The sequence below is a fragment of the Atractosteus spatula genome, chromosome 2 (assembly GCF_055471065.1).
Source record: "Atractosteus spatula isolate fAtrSpa1 chromosome 2, fAtrSpa1.hap1, whole genome shotgun sequence".
Classification (NCBI taxonomy): Eukaryota; Metazoa; Chordata; class Actinopteri; order Semionotiformes; family Lepisosteidae; genus Atractosteus; species Atractosteus spatula.
In genome coordinates, this window is record NC_142707.1 from 30,525,285 (window position 1) to 30,544,015 (window position 18,731).

At 39.2% G+C, this 18,731-nt stretch overlaps 1 protein-coding gene across 9 annotated transcripts in view; it reads left to right on the forward strand.

Annotated features, from left to right (window-relative positions):
• map7b (microtubule-associated protein 7b) overlaps window positions 1-18,731 on the forward strand; it is a 74,538-nt gene that overhangs the window by 52,051 nt on the left and 3,756 nt on the right. For 3 of the 9 annotated variants that reach the window (XM_088933678.1, XM_088933639.1, XM_088933686.1), the window contains exons 5-16: window positions 1,024-1,138; window positions 2,521-2,583; window positions 3,285-3,395; window positions 5,853-5,966; window positions 7,481-7,629; window positions 11,911-12,032; window positions 14,567-14,826; window positions 15,105-15,297; window positions 16,316-16,484; window positions 17,308-17,412; window positions 18,170-18,220; window positions 18,512-18,569. In XM_088933678.1, the coding sequence (XP_088789804.1) occupies window positions 1,024-1,138; window positions 2,521-2,583; window positions 3,285-3,395; window positions 5,853-5,966; window positions 7,481-7,629; window positions 11,911-12,032; window positions 14,567-14,826; window positions 15,105-15,297; window positions 16,316-16,484; window positions 17,308-17,412; window positions 18,170-18,220; window positions 18,512-18,569 (1,510 nt within the window). The remainder of the gene's footprint in view (window positions 1-1,023; window positions 1,139-2,520; window positions 2,584-3,284; window positions 3,396-5,852; window positions 5,967-7,480; window positions 7,630-11,910; window positions 12,033-14,566; window positions 14,827-15,104; window positions 15,298-16,315; window positions 16,485-17,307; window positions 17,413-18,169; window positions 18,221-18,511; window positions 18,570-18,731) is intronic. The other 6 variants (XM_088933694.1, XM_088933668.1, XM_088933648.1 and 3 more) reach the window with 5 other exon arrangements.

An 18,731-nucleotide genomic window follows, 5' to 3' on the forward strand; every position in this document is an offset into this window, starting at 1 on the left:
CTTCTGTGTTGCTTTGCGTAACATGATCTTTTGTATTTTCCCTAATGTGGCTTGGCAACTCTTTTACCAGCTTCCTATCTGGCTAAACTACTGCAGCACAGGCCCCAGTAGCCATAGGGCATTTTATACAGTAGATGTCTAGCAAACGGACTATTGCTGCAGTATTGCACAAGTATGACTGTTCCTGGATGGCTGCAGACACATTAATGAGATGACTGCAGTAATTTTTTTATATACTGTACTAATACTCCACAGATTTCGACACTTCTCAGAATTTATTTAAAGCTTTCGTTTAGTTGAAACTACTGTAAGATGCATAGGTTGCAAAAGCTGTTCCAAGAGGAAAAAGAAATTCTACAAGTTCACAGATCTAAAGAAAAAAAACATAATAACAATCATTTTCAAAGCAGAGCTCCATTTAACTTTGTATTTACATTTTCTGAAATAATCCTTTCAGCCGTTGTCTTTTTCATACTGTATATTCTATATCTGTTGAAGAAATCGGTATTTGTTTCATTGTCACTTTTCCTGAGTGCATGTGGTACAAATGAGGTTTAATGATTTCATTAAGTGGGAAAGAGGTTGAACACAATCCTACATGTGTAATGTGATGTCAGTGCATATAGGCTACAATGTTCAATACTCAGTTCTTATTTTCCAGAGAAATGCATATTTACCAACCAGTTGCATTCAAAGTTAAGCTTCTGTAAGCTTGTTGTTAAGAGTCCGAAGTTATGTGTTTGTGCCATAAAAAAACAGCTCCAATAAAATTGTTTGTTTCTCATTTTATACACCAAATAACACTGTAGTACCATTTTTTAGTTTAGTACTTGTTTTTCTATTTTTACTTTCAATAGCAATCATTTTGTCATAAATAATGTACTGTACATAGTAAGGATATGGCTGGGCTCTAGCTGCAGATTATGATCTCAGGAGTTGAGGCAGAAAGGAAGGATTCAAAGAGCATTGTTAACTTAATTCCACATGTCAACTGCCAGCTGGAATTCCTGTGTGTTTTTCCAGGAGCGTCATGAAGCCGTGGTTCGGCGGACAATTGAGAGAAGCCAAAAGGTGAAGCAGAAGCCCAGCCGCTGGTCATGGGGAGGGGCTGTTCACAGCGGTGGCATCCATTCCAGTGGTAAATAACACCTCAGAAGCTTTTAATGTCTCTCTTCTTCACATTAGGGCAATCCTTTTGTTCAGAATGTGTAGGAAATCAAAGAGGAAGGTAAAGAAACAGGTGTGCTTTCAATCAGTACAAACTCATCATTACTTTTAATGTGATTAAAGAAACATAAACATTGCAGAATATTCCTGTCCTGCATGTTTAAATTGATTTTTTTTTACCAGGTTTTTACCAACAATTGGCATTTTTAATAAAGCATGGATTCTTCACTAGGTTTACAGGCTGGTAACTAGATGACAAATGATGTTTCTAGCGCTTGCTTGCAACTTGTCTTGAGCCCTTTGCTTTGAAGAATACATTACATTATGTAAAGTGCATCTCTGTTCTGAGCTGATCTTATGTTCTATCTGCTGGAGTAATGTTAATTTTGTTCCCTGGATGTCTAGATCCCAGTGAAATTAAAAACACAAATAGACATGCCATGAGTTATAAAAATAAGAATTTGGTGACCACGATTCCCTGATACACAAATTGTTTGTATGTAAGGAATAAATAAAAACAAATTGCTGTAACATTTACAAATACTTGTGAATAAAGAAGTTTGAAATAGGATGTTCTTGTATAGAAGATGCATCAAAAACAACACATTGGCACTGTTGGGGGGTCCTTTATTTCAGAAGCTTTTGAATTACAGCAGCAGGATTTATTACATTGATGATAACTGGTGGTGTTTCTTACTGGGTATGACTAGAAGCCCCCATTAGTGCCACACTGTAGACTGTGAACACAGGCTGGTGGTGAACACTCGTGTTGCTGTGCAAGTGTAACCCACATCACTGACTGGTTTTCATCTTGAGGGCAGGATAATGCCAGTGAATGAAGCACCTGCCTTCTGATTGACGCTTAAGCCCCCCCCATTTAAATTCCAGTTTTCCAGTGTGAACCAAAGAGGCAGAGCTGGTAACACATCTCAGAGGAACTGTGGGCCTCTTGGAGGGCCTTCCTGGCCTTTAATGTTATAATGTATAAAACCACCCCCCAGGATTCTTAATTTCAGGAACCTCAGTGGTGGGATTTTGTCATGTAATTAAAGACATGAGAAATACTCTTTGAAGTAAAAGTTTAAAAAATTGGAAATCTTTGAAACATTAGTCTTATATTCAGTTTAGTGTTTTGTATTTTTAAGATATGCTTTCAGCAGCAGTCATTTATGGTTCATTAGTACTTCATTAATGCATTAATGTCCATCGCCATCTTCTTTATTTCGCATTCTGTTGCATGATTATGATTTGCTTAGTCGCTCTGAGGATCATTCATTGTCTTGCGTTGGCTGTTCCTTTTTTTCTCTTGTCCAGGTTTTGTTGAATCCGCTTTCCTCTTTCATCTTGATATAGCAGGCCTGGAGCACCACTTCCAGGGTGCTTTTGGTGTTCGCAGATATGGTACAAAAATGCAATGTGAATATCGATTCCTCATCAATGTATATTACCATGTAGGAGTATGTCACCTGGTAGCAGGCATCTCAACACTGTGCATGATTTACATTAGATACCATAGACTAGAACTATAGAAAGCATAATAAACTTACCTCCTAAAGCAGATTGGCTCATGTTATTTGACATAACTGCGCAGATCTGTGAACAAACTGTATGCAGTCCAGTTTGAACACATGCTTGTTTCCTGAGTTAGCATTAATGTTCCCCAATGAATGTTCTGCAACAAAAGATGCTGACCACAGAATGGAATTTTTTGGAAGACACATAATCAAGCCATGAAAATGTGATTCATATTAAATTGCAAAATCTGATTAAATAACTGTGTATTCTTTTTCCTGTGAGGGTTCTCCTTGATTGACATTTAATCTGTGCTTTAGAAAATTATTAAACGACACTCTTTTCTGTTTGATTCACTGTGTGTTTAAACTGTCATGGTTTGCCGCACTGTAGATACGTTCTTTTTCAGTTCTTTTTACTACAGTTTAAGTCCATAGCAGGGCTGTTATGTCAGATAGACAAGGCCAATCTGCAATTGTTCGCAAATTCACACCTCTTCTAAATTGCTTTCTCCATAATACCTAGTAGTTCCTGATGAGTAGGATAGAGCAAGTGCTGAGTTATTGCATCAGGGTGTCACTTGCCAATATTTCCATTTGTTTTAGATGCAGACAGGAGGTCAGTTTCCACTGTGAATCTTTCGAAACATGCAGACCCTGTCATTAACAAGCGGCTCTCTTCCTCGTCTGCAACGTTGTTAAACTCTCCAGACAGAGGTACAGTTCCTCCGATCGCTTTCAGCGTGAAGAATAATATGTGATTATGTATGAGCAGCTAAATCCTTTTTAGGACCATGAAGCAGGCATAGAAAGCTGGCATCATTAAGATTTATTTTAAAAAGTCCTGTAAGGGTATATCGGTTTTGTACAGTCATTAGAAGCTGCATTGGACAAGACCAGGTGAAAAGTTTGTCCGTTCTCTTACCCTTTTCCTTCTTAAAAAACTGGGGTGATCAGCTGGGAAATGGACACCTACCTGTCCCACATTGCTCTTGGGCTTCTGAAGACCATGTCTTTGTCCTCCTACCGTATAGTTTATTAATAATGTAGAACAAAATAAAATGCATTCAACATACATTTTCTGTGCAATTTATCTTGGTGGAAAATAGAGAACATATATTGTATATCGGCAGCAGATGATAGAATATTTTTAAAGCCCTCTTTGAATATACAGTACATAGTTTGACAGCTCAAATTTGGACAGTGTATTAAAATACACTGTTTTATCTGTTATACATCTGCATTTTGAAAGGCTTGTCTTTACCATCATATTGCCTGTTTAACTATGAGTCAGGAAACACTGGTGTAATATGTCGAGTTCTGATGACTCATCTGTGTTATTATCATCATCACCTCACATCCATTTGCAGTTTGTTCATTTTTTTCATAACACTGTATGTTGCTGCTGCCTTGTTTCATGTTGAGACCTTCCTTGGGTCTTATATTTTTTTTTGTTTTAGATGAAATTATGGAACCATGAAGAAAAATAATGCAGCAATAGTACAAGCCCTTGCAAAGAGAATGAGATTAACCTTTTCTTTAACAGCTTTTGAACCTCAGCATCTTTATGTGCATATCTACGATGAGAATTGCTTTGTGTATTTTTTACAATGTTAAGGCTCTTGTTTGCTTTACAGGTGTTATACTATAAAAAAAAAGACCCAAGAGGAGCAAAATCTTTGTACATATTGCACATAAGCTTCAATTTTTTAAAATGTAGTTACTACTGTATATACTTATACTATGTTACTAAATACTTTGAATTATGAAAATCATTGTGAGTTTCCTTGTATATTACTTTTACAATGACAGTCTTTACCAGCAATCAGGCAGTCTGTAAAGGTTATTTCATAAGGTTCCTAATGTGTTGAATATTCATCAAAGGAAATACAGAACTTGAACTTTTCACAAGGTATTCTTCAGTTATCGGATACTTACAAAAGTGAATGTGGAACATACTAAAACTCCCTTCCAGTGTGGTGATTCAATAACTTGTTTGGTTTGTTTGCACAGCCTTACAGAAAAGAACTCCCTTCCTTAATAAACCTCAGTCAAAGCCACGCACCTCCTCCAGAGAAAAGCCCCCTCAGGATCGACGGCCAGGTGTTTCTGAGGAAGATGCAAATTTGAAAGTGCTTTCTAAATCAATCACTGAAAGGTTTAATATTAAACTGGCTGGAGATTGCCTATTACATTCTAGATGAATACATTTAGGTTTATTTAATGATATGCTCATATTCTTTGCTGTGAGTAGTTTTTGGAGAAAAAGTGAAAATCGACATCTGTTCTTCATGATGGAAGTATTAGATGTAACAGTTGTCATTACTGTATTACAAGCTTTAGGCAAATCATTACCAAGGAATTCCTGCAACTAATTTGTTATCATAGTGATCAGTGTCTTTATTAGGATTCTGATTGCTTTTTTTGTTTTGGCTCTGACAATCAAAAGCAACAATGTGTACAATACAGTGTATACAGAAAAAAAGGATTACTTCAGTTAATGAAGGCCCATTCAGCATTTTCAAAGTGTCTTTTGGCAGATTTAAGGAATGTCTGAGACACTTGTTTTAACAGATTAACTGGCCCTTTTGGGAGGTGTATGCAATTTCCAGCTCAGTTTCACCTCACAAGCCTTCAATGATAATCTGTCAGCTGAAACCATCAATTGCTTTCTTTGTCACCACACGTTAACCGGGGCAGATGCTAAGCTTGCATTCCTTATTTTGTAGCTGGGCTGTGGTAGCTCTCAAGACTATAATAACTGCTTTCTATAAGGAATTCTTAAATTACTCTAGCTGCCCACATTAACCCTCAAGCTTAGCGATTTGCCAGACTACTGGGAAGATATTTATCTAAAATGTGCATCTTTGTATTTATGATTTGTGCACTGCAGTTAGAGCATCCATTATCACTTGATGCATGTAAGATAGAGCTCAGCAAATGTGAAAGTGTGGAATACTGCACGATATTTTATGTTTCGAGTGAAACATTTCTATTTGCATAGGGTATGATTTGCAATACTAGCTCTTTCTTTCTGCCTTTTTTTTTCTAGCTAGGATTCATCTGGTCACCGTCAATGCTTATTTATATTTTGTTTGACTGGCTGCAAGTCATGAGCTCTCATGCCGCTGCTCCTGCTGTGTCTAATGTGTCTATGGGTCCTATAACTCACAGCTCGTCGCCTGCAGCTCAGTGCTTGGGAGAGCTCCATCGTCAGCCGGCTGCTGACTCCCACCCATTCCTACCTGGCCAGGAGCAGAAGTGCTGTGTCTTTGTCCGGGGAGACAGGTAGATTTCCCATTGGTTGCAGTTGTCTGAGACCCATGTGTGAATAGAATATATGTTTACTGGCTAATACTATACATGCATGGAAAGCAAAACTGACATTCCAGATTCTGGTTCCTGGCAGTGATGACTAAATCGGAAACATTTTTTAACATCTGTATTCACAAACGGCACGATAGGTCCATATACCATAGAGCTTGGGTTGTTAAGACGAAGAAGTGCTTTTCTTTGTATTTTCTTTATATGGAGCAGGTTTCATTTTGGCTTTGAGAGCAGGTGAACTTGGAAAACGTTTTAAAAGAAAACTGCCAATATAGAACTTCTTAGGAAGTGCATTTGCAGAAGCACAATATTTGACAAAATTCAGCAGAATAAAACTTAATGAAACTGGGAATTTGAAGAGTCTGTGCAAATGTGTACTATATATATTGGCCTTCACTGATTCTGGTTTGCATGTAAGATGACTTCTTTTATGTTTCTAACAAAGGTAATTCAGAAGTGCTGATATTTTTATATATTTGTCCTCTTTCTGAGCAAATTTAGATGAGATTGTTAGGGTTTTTTTTAAAGCAGTCTACTAGACAAAATTGGTACATTTCCTGTTATGAATTCTTTGCTGTGCACTTCGATAACATGCCTGGTAACTTCAGCATTTTGCGTTTTCTAATGCTTGAAATGAGTGAAATTGTGTTGTTTGGAGTGAGAGGAAGAAATATGTGTAGCCTTTCCTCTGTTTCTCTTGTCAACTAAGGGGGATTTGCTTTGCTGGTGCTGGTGTTGCCTTGGCTGTTTTCTCCAGTTATTCCCTGCCATCAATAACAACCTTTAACCTGCATGCCATTTCTTTTCCAGTGTGCAGTTCTGTTACTGATTTAATTACTAACACTTTTCAAATCCACAGCAGCTGCAATGTGTAACTCAGCCATCGCTATGAACCTAACCCCCTCCAAAAAAGAAAATAGTACATAGATTTGGAGATGGTACAGTCTGTGGAATGTTTGTAGAACCTGGCAATGGAATACAGCAGTCTCCTAAAGGGGCTCATCCAAAAATGCTGTTGGTAATAAATGACAAATCTAATGATTTGTCAGAAAATCTGCATTGGCATTTTCTACAGTTTGCTTTTCAGTTTTTATACAAGACCCATTCTGGCAAGCTCAGTGTACTTTGATGCCAAAATTCAGATCAGAATGTGTCAAAGTTGAGCATGAAAGTAGGTGTTCATTGAAAAAAATGAAGATGGAATGGCTTCATTCCTTCCAAGACATTAATCATCTTAAAACAGGAAAAACAGCAATTCCATCAAAAAAAGATGTCCAAAGACATGCATTATCCTGTTCTTTAAATTCTCAATTGTTCCCGAGAAGAGATTTAAAGTGATGGTTCTGGTACCCACATCTTTCTGCATTTTGTAGCTAATCTAATAGTCGCTTTATTCTCTCTTTCTCTTCCCTTTTGATGGTTTTTCATCTCCACTCCCTCTCCTCCATTACTCAAAAAAAAACCCCACTGTACAGTTATCCCCATTTGTCCCCGTTCAGCATCTTGCAGTCCTATGACCCCAGTGTCCTACAAGTCTGTCCACTGTAGAAGCACTGAGCGGCCAAAAGTGACCATAACCAGCTCTGACACGGCTTCACGCAGGAGAACTGTCCATCTGGCAACGGTAAGATTGTCTCATGTCTGCGCTTAGTCAGCATAGAATATTCTGAGGAATATTCCTGGACTTGGAAAAACATATTTGTGAGGATGTGAATTCCTGTAAAGCTTTTTTAATGTTAAACTAACCCCCAAATTCTCATATTCAACCAGTTAATGTTTAGCATCTCATAACTAGAATGAGTGTAAAGACATGTTTCTGCATAGTTGGATGTGTTAAAATGTGGCAATAAAAACTGCCCCCCTGACAGCTTGACGTTTTCCTGCTTTTAATATATTATGTTTACCCGTGCCAAATATAAAAGGGTGATGTGTAATTAAGACATTTACTGTATATAAATAACCAAATTGTTTACCCGGTGCCAGATACAAAAGGGATGATTGATAATTTACAGTACAGTATACAAATACTAGTTTCTTCAGGCATTTAACTTCTAAATCTTATTCCTTTGTTCTTATACGGTATGTTGCTTGTTAATTTAAAAAGTGCTCACGGACCCACATCAATGCAGTGTGTTTGGTTTAGCCTTGGATTCAATCACCTGACCCCCTATGACAAAAAGCCAGCCTCTTCCCCCTTTCCAGAGTCCTGGAGAGTCTGGTCCTAGTTAAAGAATTGTCTTACACTGAGTCCAGCTATGTTAAGGTAAAATTGAAAAGCAACCATGAACAACTCAGTATACACATAACTAAGTGAGACTGAATTATTAAAATGTAAGCGTCATTTATATTTTCCTTCTTCCTTTTTTTCTTTACAGTAACATAAGACAGTGTCTTTAGTGTTTTTCATGAAAAATGCTTACCCTGCTCTTGTTTTGTGAGAACCACTGGAAACCGCTGACCTGTGACTCTGGTTGCATACCTATTACATTATTGTAAAGTCCTGTGCTATTCATTTTCAAGCTCCCTTCCTTTCATTAATTATTGTTCAACTCATGCCCTACAAAGCTGAAATAATTTTGAATATTTCCATTTCCTTAAGACAGCTTCTGACAGCAGGCATTCACAAGTAGTCTGTTATACTGTATTATGAACAGGATGGTCATGTGACTTAATTATGCCTCAGAGTTTGTTTCCTTTTCTAGTTTGTTTAAAACTAGAATGAAACAGAATGATACCTTACTGAGATGTACTTTTCTATAAATACTTGTGATTTATTCTTGTATTTGTGCATCTTCAAATGATGTTCACCTTCAGCAAGACAAAAAAGCGAGTGGTGTGCAATTTTGTCTTAACTAGTCTTAAGGGTACTCTGCATTAAAGCAAGGGGATAAGGTTCAGATTTTATCATTTTCTGAACGCACACAACCCTGACCTGGAAGATCAGACTTGTAGAACAGTAGTTATTGGACACATTAGGTGTGAAGGAGCACAGAAGAAGAACAGTTCATTTTCAAATTAGTAATATTTCTGTAATGCCACTCATTTAAAAACTAATAATGATTTGTTGTTTTCACTGTTTGTGAACTGAGCTTTCTTTATGGAAAAAAAAGATGAAGATCAGGTTATTAGCTGTATGTTTGCAAATGCCTGCTACGGGTATACTGTAAGCTCAACTCCAAAAGGCTTTTCTGATAGTCCATCTGTCTAAGTGGAAGGGCTTAGCTAATTAAGTACTTAGGGATGGGATTTTGGCCCTATTAATCAGTGTAGGGTGGGTGACGCAAACAGTCTTCATCGCATCTGTTCAGAGTGGTTTCGACTGCAAAAGAAAAGACTATAATTTTTCCATTTTTATATTTACACAATATACTGTTGCAAACATAATGACACCTTATTTCTTAGCTTACAATATTTGATTCCCTTAACATTTTTACTAATGGGATCAATGACAATGATACTTGACAAATACAGTTTATCAAACAATATTGTGTTTAATGAATCGGAACATGATCATGAATAGTATCTCAACTGAATTTTGTTTATTTCTACAAAGTCAGAATTTTCTGCAGCCTTTTTTTCCATCTGGATTGTCACTATGTGACTGAAATGTGAAATGCAGTTTTTCCACAATCCCTTTTTGCGCTTTATTCTATTTATATTATTCTAACTTTAATTTTAATAAAATACTAATTTTGTATTTTTGCAGATCTTTTATTTCTTATTACTTCTTTCATGGAACAGTGAGTGAGTCTATTTCCAGTTAGCTGCACTTTGATCATGTTCAGGACTTACTGACATATATAATTTCAAAATTTAAGTGGGAGGATTAATATAAGAGCCACTATTTAGTACAATTATTGTTTATAATTAAAGCACCATTTTTTACCATTTATCTTGAGAATTAGGTCATGAAACATTATTCATTAATATTAAGTAACATTATTCAATTTAGTTCAGGTGGGTAGCTGAGTCAGCATGCGTAGGCTGCAAAGGAACAAGTAATAGGTTTATTCCATGCTGAAAAAAAGAGGAAAGAGAACACAACGTTTCGGCCGTGGAGCCTTCTTCAGGTGTGAGAGAGACAGGGCAGTAGGCAAAGGTAAAGTAGCGGGAGAACAAAGGTTGGGAGGGAGAAGGAGTGAGAGGCGGGAGCAGGGGACAGAAAGAGAGGCCAATCAAGAGGTGTGAAGTCAGAATGGGTGCAGAGAGGTGTGAAATGAAACTTCCAATAAATGGAGAAAATGTAAAAGAACAGTAGTCTGTCGTTAAGGGAAGGGAGAATGTGTGATCCTAGCTGCAGAATAATTTTGGTTTCGGTGGTCTTTCTGATGTATGAGTTCGGAAAACCTTCTTTGAGAACACAGACGGAGAGATTAGAGTGGTCGTGGCCGTCAGAGGTGAAATGAGAAACAATGGGCTTGGAGAGATCTTTAATCTTCACAGCCCTGACGTGTTCTCTGAAGCGGTTTCCGAGTCTCCTTCCTGTTTCACCAATGTAGATGGCTGGGCATTTACTGCAAGAGATACAGTAAATAAGGATGCTGGAGGTACAAGATGCTGTCTGGGTGATCCAGAATTGTCCTGAGGGGCCTTGAATGAATGTGGTGGTGGATGTGTATATGCAGGTGATACAGCAAGCTCTGTTGCAAGGGAAAGTGCCTGGTGTGGATGGTTGTTGAGGGCGGTCAAGGGAGCTGTGAACAAGGAGGTTATGCAGATTAGGTGGTCGGCGAATATGAGATGATAGGGCGATCAGGAAAGAGGGCCCCAATGGAGGGATCATCCTGTAGGATGGAAAAATTGTGGTTAATGCTCCTGGGGATAGGAAGTGTGTTAGGGTGGTAAGGAAGCACCAAAGGAATGCGATTGTTACGGCGGGAGTTCCTGATCGGGTTGATGGTCCGGGGGGTGTTTTTGGCTCTGGCAAGGGCCCTGTCAATCACACTGCTGGGGTATCCTCTGTTGATGAAAAAGGAATACATTTCGAGGGCTTGGTTCTCGAAGTCGATGTCATCGCTGCATAATCGTCATAGCCTAAGGAACTGTGAAAAAGGAAGAGAGTTTTTAGTGTGGTTGGGGTGAAATGAGCTGTACAGGAGGTAGCTGTGTGAATCCGTGGGTTTGTAATAAACTGAAGTGGACAGTCGGGGGTAATTGATGGAGAAGTTGATGTCTAGAAACGGAAGAGTAGTGGAAGATATGTTAACCGTATATTTGAGGGACGGGTGGAAGTTGGTGAAATGGTGCAGGAAGAACTCAAGCTGATCATTGGAGCATGTGGCAGCACCGACGCAGTCATCAATATATCGTTTGTAGAGGTCAGGGACATAGCCAGTGTAGGAAGCGAAGAAGCGTTCTTCTACCCAGCCGACAAAAATATTGGCATAGCTGGGTCCCATTCTGGTGCCCATGGCAACTCCACTGACCTGTTGGTAAAAAAGATTATTGAAAGAGAATGCGTTCAGTGTGAGGACCAATTCTGCAAGGCGTACCAGGGTGTGGGTGGGTGGGTGGATCAAGCACTGTGCGTTTGTCCAGCGTGTGCTTGAGGACTGTAAGGCCGTCATTATGGGGAATGACGGTGTACAGAGATGTGATGTCCATGGTAAAAATGTAGCATTCGGTACCCTGAAATTGGAAATCATTAAAAAGTTGGAGCGCGTGGTTGGTGTCTTTGATGTATGAGGGAAGATTTATCAATTTTATCAATTTAGTACCACATACTCAAGCTGAACATATTGGTCTAAATAGAAAATTCAAAGACTGTTTTTAGAGCTAGTCACGAGCTATGAAACCTTTTACATAATTCTGTTCAGATGATTCCAGAAGGCCAGGGACAGAATGCTTTACATGGTAAATACAAGTTTCCGATTACCTCTTTTAACTTGTTAAACTTGTGGTTTAGGTTGCTAAAAAAGAAAAGGATAAATCCTGGACCAACCTCTCTACCCCTACTCCTACAACAAGCAGGAGGTCTCTATCTCCCTCTAGTGTGAGGAGCAGAGCAACAGCACCCTCTCCAGTACGGTAAGATTACTGCAGTCAATCGAAACTTGCAGTCAGAAGTGTCATAAAAAAAAGATCCATCCTCATGTTCCATCAATGTTGTGATTATTGCAAATTGTATATTTGTTGCAAATATTGTCCAGCTGCTTGAATTGCAGTTGTTAAGATGGAGGTGCCACACTTGCATTTCAAAAACATCATGTGATGTAGTGCTTTTACCTTTTAATGTCTTTTAAAATATTCAGATGCCCTTGTCTGGATGCCCTATATTTTGGGATGAAATGGAACTTGTTTTCTTCCAGTAAAAGTGAACATAGAGACAGGTTGAATAATAGCTTTAGTAAGCTTTTCAGTGCAAAGTTGAAGACATATCTGACAGTTTGGAGAAATGTGGTTTGAACTTAAATGGCTTATACTGTATTATTGTAAAATAGTCTTCCACTGTTCAATATAAAATGTTTTAGGGTTTGTATATATAAATACTGGAAATAATCATACTGGAAACAGGATAAATATGGCATATAACACAAAAGACAAATTGTAGAATAATATATTTTGCTTTTAACTTAAATGTGGCCTAATGCAGTGTTCCAATATATTATTGATTGCCTGATTAACTTAATTGTGCCAAACCAACATACAAGTGTAGATAAGAGATTCATTTAGAGTTTAAAACTTGCAGTGAATATGATGGCTCCTGGGAAAGAAGCCACATGTGCAAAGCACATAAAAATCAATGTTTTAGCCAAAACAGGTGAATTCCCTTCAACAGACTTGCAACCAGACTCATTTCATCCTGTGCCATTAGCAAGACCCTGAAGAGAGTACAGAAAATTGGTATTGTTGACAATAAACGTGGTTGAGAAAGAAAATCCAAACTATTTAATATGTTCCTGTGTAAATAGTCTACATGACAGGTTACATTCCAGCAGAAATCTTGTAAATGGTCTTGCTGCAAGAGCAACCAGATGCACATAAACATAAAACATTCACAGTGAGTGTCCAGCTGCACAGAACAAAAGAGACACCAATTTGCAGCAGGAATTAAACAATGAGGTGATGAAACCTGGAAACAAGTGCTCTTTACAGACAAGTCTAGGTTTGAGATATTAATCAATAATCAGTGGTTGTTTTGATGATAATGTACCACAAGAGGTGCAGTATAATATATTATAAAGTTCATTCAAAGACAGACAGGAGAGCTGCATTACAATCAGTGCACATAAGCTACAATAAAACATTGGGATGGATCAATACAAGTCTGGAGTTCTATCAAGTCCAAGGCTATAAGGAAAATAGTAATGAATTTTAAATATTTCACTCCGTAATTACATAGATGCATATTTCTGTACTGCCTTCAGAAAGCTGTATACAGTAGTGATGGGAGAAGTGCTGCAGGAGCTAAATTGATCACACTGTTACCTGTTCAGATTGTATCTTTAAATGCAAATGGTGAATGCAAATTATTATTATGTTTGTTTGCACAAAGCAGTAACACCAGCTTTAATTTGTTTTTATAAATATACTGTAGCATTACGCCCCTCCTGGCACTGGACTGTCCCATGACCCCACCCTGTCAGCTCTAGCCAGACTCCTCTGTTTGTCCACATGTCTGCCCGGAGTATTCCTCCCTCTCTCTCACACCCGCACTCACAGTGCCTCGCCCATCCGGTAATCCTGAAGGGCAACAAACCCGACTGGGCCTGAAGCTGCTGCTCCTGCCTGTCACTCTGCACCTGCCCACACAGCTAGCAAAAGCGAGAAGAAAGGCAATGTAGACCAGTTCTGTTTTAATTTTGCACATCTTTATAAGAACATAAAGGTAACAAATGAGAAGGCCATTCAACCTGTCTTTAGGTTGGCAATAGCTAAGTGATCCAATGATCTCATCTGTCGTTTTTTGAAAGGAACTTGGGTATGGGCTCCAGCAACGGGGACATGAAGCTTGTTTCAGGTTCCCACACAACCCTTTGTCCAAAACCGTGCCTCCCAATCTCAGGTTTAAATGCCTGTCTTCTGGTTCATATTTCACTTTTGTTTTAGTCCACTGGGTTGGCTTTCCTAAAGCCCTTGAGGATATTGAATATGTGATCAGTTCCCCTTGTAGTCTTCTTTTGTTTAAAAAAATGGTAATTTAAGCCTGTAAGTGTAAGACATGTGATTAAATCAGATAATGTGTCTGGTTGCTCTTCTCTGGGCTGATTCCAGAGAAGCAGTATATTTTTTGTGATGTGGTAGCCAAAATCTTGCACAATAATCAAGGTCTTACTAGTACATTGTACACAAATTTTAACATATAACAACTATAATGGAAAAACAAAGAGCATATGATGTGGGGTATTTAGGTTTTCTGAAGGCCTTTGATAAAGTTCCTCATAAAAGACTAATTCTAATATTCTAGTCAGCAGTAATTAAAAAACAAAGGTAAGAGGTGAATGCTCCAAAAGTATTTTAGCACCTCTGCAGTCTCATACTTCTGCATTTTCTAAATGAATCTTATTAAATAGTCAAGGTAAGTCATAACAAATTAAGTTGATTTGTATGTGTCATCACAGAGCGGTCCACAGGGCACCTCCAGTGATCAGCACTCCAAAGCCAGTGAGATCTCCCCCTGATCCATCCCAGGCATCTCCTGGGCAGAGCCGCCCCCTGTCTCCTGGGAATGTGCGGCCACTGAGGACCGTGCTGCAGAGTCAGACGGAGGAGCAGGAGGACGGAGCTGAAAGTGCAGACAATGTGCAAACTTCAGAAGAAATAAATCCTGAGCTGCCTTCACCTGCTAAAGACTCTGCACCTAAACATGAGCCCGCTAAAGGTAAGAGCCTGTGCTTTCAGCGGCTCTTCTTTATTTCTCACCTAGGTTTGCTTAACTGGGCAGTGTGGCTGGAAGACAGTGCGACTGGCCTGTTTCTGTCGTGGTTGGCATTCAGACAGAGACAGCCGGCTCAGTAAAACAGTGGTTAAAAAATAACTGTCTTTCCCCTTTAGTATATAGAAATGAAAACCTTTATTCGTGTTGCAGAAAAGCCTCTGGGCAAAGTAATCTCCAGGTATCCATTGAAGGAAAAATAAAGGAATTCTTCTTCTCGCCAGAGCCTGGTCCAGCTCAGCCGCAGCTGCAGGCCGTGCCCGCTGCAGGAACCTCCCCAGCCGGTGGAACCAAGCCCTCGGCGGGCACCACTGACCCTGAGGAGGCTACTCGTCTGCTGGCTGAGAAGAGGCGCCAGGCCCGTGAACTGAGAGAGAGGGAGGAGCAGGAGCGCAGAGAGATGGAGGAGGCTGAAAGGTAGAATAGAAGGCTCTTGCACAGTTAGGGGTCTGGTGGCTGCCTGATTCTACCTTCCCCCGGTTCTAAGTCATACATAAAGGCTTGTTTTTGCGCCCTAGTTCTACCACCCTCCTGTTTGCTTCCACAGAATGACTGGAGAATTCACAGTTGTTGCTGTGGGTGTGGCTGAACTACAAAGGGCTTTGTCTTTATTCGTAGTCAGGAAAGCACTGTGGAAAAGTGTAACGTGATGTTTGTGTAAAAGCAGATCATTTTAATCCTTTAAGTAACTAGATAAGTCAATTGAGAACAAATTCTCATTTACAATGACGACCTGGAGAGCACCCATCTTACAGCAGGGCATTTACGGCAGCAAGCGTCTTGCGCAAGGGTGACCCACCAGGGATTTGAACACGCTACCCTCCAATCCAGAGGTCACAGCCCTACGCACAATTCCTTGCAGCGGCCAGACAAGAAATCTAAGATCTTTTCCTGCCTAGGCAGGCAGGGATCGCCATCCTTTCGGGTAACCGTTTATTGCTTCAACCAATCGTGCCGCAGAAACGCATATTTAATAATTGCTTGCGGAAACTGGCAAAAGTGTTACTGAAATACAAACAAAAATCTCTGAAATTGCCTCAAATTTAATATTATACAGTATTTTGTTCCTTGGAGATTTGTCATTTCCAAATGTCCATAGGGACATTTCTGGTGGGTAGGTGCTTCAGCATGCGTAGGCTGCAAAGGAACAAGTAATAGGTTTATTCCAGGCTGAAAAAAAGAAGAAAGAAAACACAACGTTTCGGCCGTGGAGCCTTCTTCAGGTGTGAGCACCTTGCTTCCTCACACCTGAAGAAGGCTCCACAGCCAAAACGTTGTGTTTTCTTTCTTCTTTTTTTCAACATGGAATACACCTATTACTTGTTCCTAGGGACATTTCTGCCAAGGCAGACTTACGTCTGTCTCTCGTTCATTCTGTTCCCTGAAGTTGGTTTTGGTTTGCCAACCCTTGTTGTGCGGATCCTGTCCTGCACAGGCGCAGCAGGGATGAGATGGCGAGGAGGAAGGCAGAGGAGAAAGCGCGTCGGGAGGAGGAGGCTCAGCGGCTGGCAGAGGAGAAGAGGAAGAGGGAGGAGGAGGAGAAACACGCTGAAGAGGAAAGAGCACAAAGGGAGAGAGAACTGGCCGAGCGCCTCCAGAAGCAGGTGAGCTGGAAGGAAAATAGATGAGCAGGAAGAGTCCGCAGGAGGGAGTAGAATGGGCCGAGGACTGTAGTATTTTAGAAATAAAGAGAATCGGACCGATTTAGCAGTTATTCGCTGCTGCAGTAAATTGTTTAACTGTTTAATTGTTCCTCTGATTTGTCTAGAATTTGTCATCTGCCTGAAACTGTTCTTCAGTTTCTGGTGTTGTCATAAAGTACAGAAGTTTGTAAAAAAAACATCCTTAGAAAAATTATATGGTTCAGAAGTCAGACAGCAGAAAAAAGTGTAAAGCCAAACTAAACCACCACCAATAGAAAGGAACATTGTTTTTAAATCTGGATGTTTGCCATTATTTGGACAGTAAAAATGTTAAAAAGGGACCTCCCTCTCATCTTCTCTCTTCTGTATAGAAAGGTTTGAATGATTCCTGCCTCTCAGTTTAGTCTCTATCGAGGTGTAAAGTCCAGATGTCTTTACTTACAGATTATTACTCATGTTTTAAAGGTGTCATTTACAGAAATTTCTCATTTCCTCTTCAGAAATCTGTCCTGCTGTTTTTGCGTTAACAGTAGTAAAGCCACACCTATTGAAATGCAAACCCTTGCATTCAGCTGTAATGTGGCATCTTTATATCATTTTTCTCTGAATAGTGCAAAGCCTGCTGTAAATGCCACTCTTTCATGGTTTCATGACACTTTTAAAAGACGAATAATAATGAAATAATTTGAATAGATCAGAAAATGCTTATTCTGCCAGGAAAAGGTGATTTGAAGAGCTGAAGCCTCAGAAGTATATTCAACTCAAACTTGCTTTCACTCTTCAGAAAGAGGAGGAAGAATCTCGCCTGCGTGAGGAGGCAGAGAGGCTGAGGCTGGAAAGGGAGAAACATTTCCAGAAAGAGGAACAGGAACGCTTGGAGAGGAAGAAGGTATGCACTGTGTTGTTCGAGGACCTCCTGCAGGGGTCTTTGAGGTTTTGTCTTTGGGAAAACCTCATCAGTTTGGTAATTTGACCAGACTGTACAAAGAAGGATTGTTCAGATTTTAAGTGTTTTGAGGTATTTCTGTTTTTAAAAGTACATCAAAAGTAAAGCTGTTTTCATTTAGAATCTCTGAATATGGGTTTTTCACAGAACTGACACATTTTGTTAAGATGTGTGTGATTGTCTTTGACTTATTTATATTTTGAAGCATACATTGACATCAGTTTTCTCTTTTTTTGGTGTTAAATGCAACTGAGTTGCCCATATCTTCCGTGATTATTGCTAATCTTTAGGCTGTTTTGATACCGATATTAACTGTTCAGGAAGGGAAGGGAAGATTGTTCTCTGGGCTTGAAGTGGTGCCTGGTGGACTGTGGTATAATTGAAATTCAAATTAGCATTTTTTGTTTTACTAGATGTTGGTTCATAAAGGCTAATGACCTCCCTGAAAGTGTCCTTGTAATGAGAGGAGATACAACATGGCAGTGCTACATATTAAATTACCATTTATTCCAGAAAACCTTGCCAAAATCCATATATCTCATTTTAGACCGGATTTTTTATCCAGTTTTACAGATCCAGTGAATACAATGATTGTTTTAAAAATATTAAACTACTTGTAGGTTATTTAAACAGCAGACTAGTTTATTACCTCCAGTTTTGAATTGCATTATTTTTAATCTATTCTGCTTCTGTTTTTTAGCGTCTGGAGGAAATCATGAAGAGAACAAGGAGGTCTGATACTGCTGATAAGGTAATAACAGCACAAAGGTGGACACTATGTGGAAGTACATTTAAATATGAGAACAGGAGGCACTTCACACAAAGGGTTGCAGGAGAATGGAACTGGCTACCCAGCCATTTTGTTGAAACTGAAACCCTGACTTCTTTCAAGAAATGGCTGTATGAAATGTTTTGTTAGATCCCTAACAAAATGGTCTAGATGGGTACAATTGCTTTCTCTTGTTTTTAGCCTTTTTTATTTTATTACACATTGATTATCCTGTTCCTCTCAAAGGATTATGCTTTCATTTTACTCTTTTAGAAGCCTGTTTCCCAAAGGAATGGTGAAGTATCCCAGCAGAATAAAGCAGACGAAACAGGTATCTGATTAATTGGTTACCTGTATTGTAGATTGTTCCTGCAGCAATGGAGATATTTGCATCCTTGTATGTTATGCATCTGTGCGGATCTGTCAAATACATTTTGGACACACCTTGATCACATTTTCTTATCTACTTGTAATGAGGCCAATGGGATACATT